General features: G+C 42.0%; 1 protein-coding gene across 1 annotated transcript; it reads right to left on the reverse strand.

Moving 5' to 3' along the window:
• Nucleotides 1–2,328: 2,328 nt before the first annotated feature.
• Nucleotides 2,329–6,153, reverse strand: LOC122966883. Its single transcript, XM_044331253.1, has 2 exons — nt 3,701–6,153; nt 2,329–3,385 (listed from the first exon to the last, which is right to left on the reverse strand). The coding sequence occupies exons 1-2, from the start codon at nt 5,598–5,600 to the stop codon at nt 2,544–2,546; spliced, it is 2,742 nt and encodes a 913-aa protein (XP_044187188.1). The 5' UTR covers nt 5,601–6,153; the 3' UTR covers nt 2,329–2,543.
• Nucleotides 6,154–7,441: the final 1,288 nt, after the last annotated feature.

Raw genomic sequence — 7,441 nt, forward strand, 5'->3', positions numbered from 1 at the left:
ATAGGCGCTGTCACCCAGTATGACCACAAGTACAGTGGTTCCTCCCACCTCACATGGGTTTGGGGGGCAAAGCCTTCCTGTCCGGCCTTGCTTGTAGATACCAGACTTCCTAAACACATCCAAATGGGAGAGCCTTTTCAAACTATTTCCTACTCAGAGGGGGCTTATATCTGAAATTGATCAAAACACCATGTCCTTGATCAGTGACACAGTCTCCAAATCAAAGTCCAGATGGGAGGATGAACTGAGAATGGAGTCAGCAGAGGAGTGATGGGATGCAGGATTGTCATGAGAAAACTATTAAATCTGTGGCATGTTTCAGGACCCTCCGTTGTCGGAACTCTGCCTGTCAGGGTGAACTGATTTCAAATGCACCAATTGGCTTGAGAGCTTCAATTCCAGTTGACTTTGCACAAAAGCCTAGAAATTTATCAGAGAGACAAAGGTGGAAGGCAACAGAGCTAAGGCAGTTTTTATTGTATACTGGTTGAGTGGTCCTCCATGATGTGGTGGCAATTCTATTATGTCAAAATTTTATGCTGCTATCTGTATCAGTTTATATTTTGTCAAGTCCAACATTATGTTTGGCCCTAAATGATTTTGCCAACAGTCTACTTGTGTCATTTGTGGAACATTTTAGTCAGTTGTATGGGCCAGAGCATGTTGTTTATAATATTCACGGACTAACACATCTTTGTGAGGATGTAAGGTTACATGGAAACCTGGACTTAATATCTGGTTTTCCATTTGAGAGCTACTTGGGACGGGGGCTTTAGCCCCCCTAAAATAAATGTACATTATTAGTTTAAACCATCAATAGTTTTTTCTAATTCATTTTTCATTAAAGTCGATCGAACTGTGCCATTGCGTCTCCAAATTCACAATGTACCTAAAGTACCAGTTACTAAGACCTAGTCAGAAAGCACTGAAGTTGTGACAAGATGTTGGCGAAAACTTTACCAAGATAAACATCATATACAGAGTGAAATAGTAAGTAGTTACAGAGTGAAGATACCAGGCTCTAATATGAATGTGTGGCAAATGATGGTCAATGTATGTCTATAAATTCAATTCAATTCAATTCAATTCAAATAAGCTTTATTGGCATGACAATCTACATTGCCAAAGCAGTACAGAAAACTATAAACATTGACAGATGATTAATAATTATACAATAATATGTAAATATAAACTATAATATTAATACAATTACATTTTACAGATGTAATCACACAGAAACATTCACTACAGAGCTTATTTCTCTCAGATTATGACAAGACTTAATATATTTTGCAGCTATTACTGCACATTGACTTTTCTCCCCACATAGATAGGACAGTTTCTGAAGATCAGGGAGGTGGATAAATTCAGGATATATATGATTTATTTTTTCAAAGAAAACTTCTCTCAAATCTTTATATTTGTCACAGTATAATAGGAAGTCAGATTCTGTCTCAACTTCTCCTTTATGACAAAGTGAACACAGTCTGGCCTCCCTAGGGAGCCTGTTCTGCCTGTGACGGCCTGTTTCTGTGGCCAGGCTGTGTCCACTCAGTCTGTACATTGTCAGCGTTTTTCTCAGTTTTCTATCAGTCACGGTGGTCAGGTACTCTGCCACCATGTACACTCTATTTAGGGTCAAATACAATTCTAATTTACTTTGTGATTTTGTGGTTTTGTTCCAATATTTGATATAATTTTCTTTTTGTTTTGAGATGATTTGGTTGGGCAAGATTGTTTTTGGTGTGTGTGGGCAGAGCTTCAGCAGCAGCTGGCAGAGGGGACTCTGATCTTTGTTCAACTCGTGGCACTGAGGGGCTTTGTATTGGAAGGACTGGGGGTCGCTAGATTGGAGGTGTTTATAAAATTTGTTGGCTCGCTTCTGAATTTATAATTATTAAAGGGTATTGACCAAGTTCTGCCCTGCATGCATTATTGGCTGTGTGTCTGTGGACTCTCAGTATGTTTTTGCACAGTTCTGCATGCAGGGCTTCCAGTGGGTGTCTTTTCCATTTTGAGAGGTCTTGACTGGTAAGTGGACCCCACACTTCACTACCATATAACATTATTGGCTCTATTACTGAATTTAGAATTTTGAGCCAGGCCCTAATTGGAAGGTCAATTGGTATTTTTCTTTTGATGGTGTAAAAAGCCCTTCTTGCCTTCTCCTTCAGCTCATTCACAGCCAGGCCAAAATGTCCAGCGGAACTGATATTCAAGCCTAAATATGTATAATGTTTTGTATGCTCAATTTCTATATTTCCTAATGTGAATTTATTTTTCTGGGAGTTGGATCTTTTTTGGAAAGTCAATGTTTTGGTTTTATTTATATTTACAGTTAGGGCCCATATTTGACTGAACATGTGGAGGATGTCCAGGCTCTGCTGTAAGCCCTCTCTGGAGGGAGACAGGAGAACCAGGTCGTCAGCAAACATCAGACATTTGACCTCTGTGTCCTGCAGGGTCACACCAGGAGCTGTGGATATTTGCAGTTGTTCTGCAAATTTATTTATATATATGTTAAAAAGGGTTGGGCTCAAACTTCAGTCCTGTTTCACCCTACGGTACTGTTTGAAGTAACTGGTTCTTTTGTTTCCAATTTTAATTGCGCATCTGTTATTAAAATACATTGATTTAATTGGATCATAGGTTTTACCCCCTAAGCCACTCTCTAATAATCCATAAAAGAGCCCTTCATGCCAAATACAATCAAAGGCCTTTTTGAAATATACAAAACATGAATAAATTTTATTTTTAATTTGGTGCACATTTGTGTTAATGAGAGTGGTGAGGGTGAAGATATGGTCAGATGTGTGATGGTGAGGCATGAATCCAATCTGACTTTTATGCAGGACATTGTGCTCATCAAGGAACTCAACTATACGGGAGTTGATGATGCTGCAGAGCAGCTTGCCCACACAGCTGCTGACACATATCCCTCTGTAATTTTGAGGGTCAAATCTGTCTCCACTTTTAAATATAGGTGTAATAAGACCATTATTCCAACTCTCAGGAAAATATCCCACATTCAGAATTAAGTTGAATAATTTTAGAATAGTCAATTGGAATTTTTCTGTGCTGTATTTCAGCATTTCGTTTAGTATCCCATCAGGCCCACATGCTTTTTTGTTTTTGAGGGTCTTCAATTTTGTTTTCAAATGGTTCATAGTAATGGGGAAATCTAGGGGGTTCTGGTGGTCTTTGAATATCAATTCCATATTTAGTAGTTTTTCCAGTATTTGTTTGTTTTGTAAGTCAGTTCCTGGTGGTTTTGGCCCAAATAAGGTGTGGAAATGTTGAGTCCGTATGTCTCCGTCTTGTATGACCAGCTCCTCAGGCTCAGACTGACAGACAGAGTTCCACTGGTCCCAGAAGGAGTTAGACTCTATAAAATAAAACAAACACAGAAATAACTTTTACACAAGTGACCTTGTAGAACCTATTAGAGTGAAATATATTCATATTAATTACATTAATTATCTAATGTATTCAGTATTTTCTTATGAAATTAGTATTTGTTTAATTTGAGAAATTGTAAATTGTAAAATAGTAAGAGATTTTTTTTACAAATAAATATGTGAAAAGAAAAAAGAAAGAAAAGAAAAATTGAGATTGAACCACACTATGTTAATATAAGACCATGAAATCTATTTGGGAGTCCTACCAATATGATGGATGACTGATGTTATATCTAGCTTACTAGTAGTCCCCTGCACAGACTCTGTAGCATCTGCTTGATCTCCTCCAGCTCTGAGACGTGTTGGGGTGCAGGCTGAGGAGCTGGCCTGGCCAGAGCAGCAGCATAGGTCATCTGTTGTTAAGGGGGGGGCTCTGTTGATAGGAGGAGCTCTTTGGGTGTGGGGTTCAGGAGGCTGTGGGTGGGGATGGTGAGGTGGAGCTCTCTGGATGTGGGGTGTAGGAGGCTGTAGGTCGGGAGGGTGAGGTAGAGCAGGGTGACGAGGGCTGGGTTGTGACGGTGTGTTTCTTGGGTGTCTGGAGGTCCTATAGTGGCCTGCTGTGGTGGTGGAGTCGGGCTTTCTTCCGAGGGCAACATCCTTGAGAGTTTTGGCAAATACTCTGACTCTGTCTCTGTCGAGGTGCAGCCTGTCATATAGGTGCCAGATGCCGATGGGGGTATGGTGTGCCAGGTGGAGGCTGGAACAGTTCCGGGTGATCTCCATGTTAATGTCATGTATGACATGAGGTGGGGTATCTGTACAGGGCAAGAGGGTGGAGATCACCACCCTTGACTCTGGAAGCACTCTGCAGGCTTTCTCTGCCACCTTAGTGACTGCCTGGGCTGTGTCTCGGTGTAGGAGGCGCAGGTCGTTTGTGCCTGTGTGGACAACGATGATCTCGGGACAGCCAAGGGAGTCTCGTTGTAGCAGCTCCAACGCATGCCCAGTGTTCCTACAGCGCTTGAACACAATACGTTGGCCAGGGAAGAGGTGTCTGGGTTCCACATAGTTCCCATTTGAGTCAATTAGTAGCACCACCTCTGGCTCTGGCTTGGCTGCTACAGTGGGTGAAGGTGTAGAGGAGGGGTCAGCCTGGCCAGCAGGGAGGGGGTCTATGTCTGGGTAAGTGGCTGTGGGAAAGGGTGTTTGACCATCTTCAGCCAAGGCTGAGGGCTCAGGGGTGGGGGTGGCGTTGGGAGGCTGTGTCTCTAGGTTAAGGGTGGGGGTAGAGAGCTGTGTCAGTGAGCCAGTGGTATAATCTTGGATATGGGCTGAGGAATAGCAGAGAGGAGTGCAGGGGCTCTTGTCCTGTACCTGGATCCTCATGTGTTCCAACTGTCTCCTGAGGCTCCTCTCTCTGCTCTCTGTGTCCTCTTTTATTTTGGCCATCTGGGCCCGCAGACTGGTGTTCTCCTCTTGTAGGGTGTAGGTGGTCTGTCTGAGATCATCGATGCTCTTTTGATGGTCTTCTTTTGTCTGTTGGAGCCCTTTCCTCAGTTGCTGGATGTTGTTGAGTTCTGTGAGCCTGGTCAGTATCAGCTCTCTGAACTCAGTGTAGTCCAGCTCCAGTGAAGACAGGCTTTCTCTCAGTTTCTCAGTCAGGGTTGAGGGGTGAGTGCAGTTAGGGTCTTTCTGCTCTGGTTCTCTCTCCTCCTCTTGTTCTGACTCCTCTGTGTCTGCTGGGTTGATGGTGTCTTCTGGGTCCATAACTGAGCTGGATCTATTGATGTCTACTTCTGTTTTCAGCTGGTGAAACATCTTCTCAAACAGGTTGAGACTGGTCTGGTTTCCCTGGACCAGCACCGTTCCTTTGGTTTTATAATAAGTTAGAGTCAATATAGGGTTCTCAGTGTCCAGACTCTCATCCTGACAGATGGTCACTCTGCCACCACAGCCAATTCCCTCTTTGAAGGTGTGCTGGTAGTTGTTACAGACAGCATTTTTCCACAGCTCTGGATGTTTGGTGTGGAAGATCAGGTTGTTTTTAATTTTCTTGCCATTGAGCAGGATGTAATCTGCATACAGGCACTCAGGGTTTTCTTGTAGGGTCTTTTCTTTGTGCTTGTTCTTGGCGTATACACTTTTACACTTAGCAGGATATTCTATTTCTCTGCATTCTGTTGTGTATGTGGTGGTCTCCATGGCGACCGATGATATCAACTGTCACTGCTAGCTAGCTCTTTATTTTAGCTCTTAACTTTAGTAATATGTTTTAAAATACTATTTTAGACAGGCATAGAAAGGCAACATTCTTCTTTCCACAGAAAAGGTCTCAGTTTTCCAAAAAAACTGGATGGAAGGCCTACCAGTCCTTTGTTTCACAGACTTATTCCAGTTGTAGAGAGGTCCACTGAGGCAGATCCAAACTGTCAGTTGGTCAACTAGCTTTAGCCTGTAGTTTTCCTCCTTCTTTTTCTCTTTTTTTTCTCTTCAAAATCTTGAGATTTAGAGATGTCCTGCTGCCAGTATCCTCTATGTACCTTTAGGTACCTATTTATCAAATTATTTCGGTGTTTTGTTTCAGTTCTTTCATCAAAAGTTGAAGGACTGTTAGGAGCTCATTTTTGGTGCAGCTGCTCTCGGAACTCTCTCTCTCTATCAAGTTGTTACTTGTTTGTTACTTGCTTAACGTTAGCTAACTTTAGGTTTAAGTGAGGAAAAGACATAGACTGTATAAAAATATGGACGTAGTTACCGTGACGTCACCCGTTGGTTTCTGAGGAGCGGTTTTGAAGCTCAAAGCGAGCCGCTCCGGCCGTAACCATCTTGGCAGTGCATAACGCTGCCTAACTCCCAGCCAATCAAAAATGGGCAAAGAGGTGGGCTGAATGGCTGAAACAAGCCACCTAGCGGCTGGCGGACCTGTCACTCAAAGCAGCCATGTCCTTCATTATGCATAACTTTACGGCTTAATAAAACCTAAACGGGTGAGTTATAAAAAATTCGCCCCCGGTACAGTTGTCATGAAAGGGGAAATTAGCTATAGAGACCTAAACCGTTTTTGTACCAGGCTGTAAACATGTTTATTTCTGCTGTAAAGTTGGGCATTTTAACATGGGGGTCTATGGAGAACGACTTGCTTTTGGAGCCAGCCTCAAGTGGCCATTCAAGGAACTGCAGTTTTTGGCACTTCCGCATTGGCTTCATTTTACAGCCCCAGAGGTTACCGCTTGGGAAAAGATAAGAGGATAGGCTATATAACACTAACATTATACAGTGGAAACTGCTTATATAATCACGGTTACAGTGATCAACCGTGATCAAAAAGCTCAGGACAGAATCATTCCTATACAAATGCTGTTAAAAATAATTTGCTTATAGTAATCAATAGTCTGCTTACAGTGTTCATTTTGAGTATTTTGATACATGAAAACATGGGGGGGGAAATTAAAATTACGGTAACTATTGTTATTTTTTACCTTACTTTCATGATACACATATGGTATTGTAATTAGCGGCTGCTGCACCATTATCAGGCGTACGGAGGTGCTGGGTGTGGGTGTGTTTACAATCAGAAAATAAAATTTTCTTCTCCTCATTCACCAGCTTTCACGCTACCACCACTCGCTCTCCTCATCCATTCTCTAGCTCGCTTGACCACTGCTACTCTCTCTCTCTCTCTCTCTATCTCTATCTCTCTCTATCTCTCTCGTCTTAAAATGAGTTAGGAAGGCGTCAACAGCGTTTCAAACAGCTGTACTGTATTCTGAAACAGCTACAGTAAATAGTGAAGCTGGCCATTTCATTACTTTTTTATTCATGTAATAAATATACAAATGTCAATTAGATGGTTATCTGCATGGGAAATAAAGAAAAAGAAAAAAAAAGATGATATAATAATGATTATAATAATCATTTGCTCATAGTGATTAATTTGACCCAGAAGGACGTGATTACTATAAGCAGTTTCCACTGTACTAACTAGCTGATGAGCTGGCCAGCCAAAGTGTGAACGAGTGAAAGAGATAGAAATAATGTTATTG

This window comes from Thunnus albacares, chromosome 17, assembly GCF_914725855.1.
Source record: "Thunnus albacares chromosome 17, fThuAlb1.1, whole genome shotgun sequence".
NCBI classification, from domain to species: Eukaryota; Metazoa; Chordata; class Actinopteri; order Scombriformes; family Scombridae; genus Thunnus; species Thunnus albacares.

Excerpts from the sequence above, each read along its gene's own strand:
- LOC122966883 (XM_044331253.1), bottom strand. The coding sequence starts at position 5,600 with ATGGAGACCACCACATACACAACAGAATGCAGAGAAATAGAATATCCT. Across the intron at positions 3,386-3,700 it reads GTCTGTGCAGGGGACTACTA|AGTCTAACTCCTTCTGGGAC; the intron begins GTAAGCTAGATA and ends TTTATTTTATAG.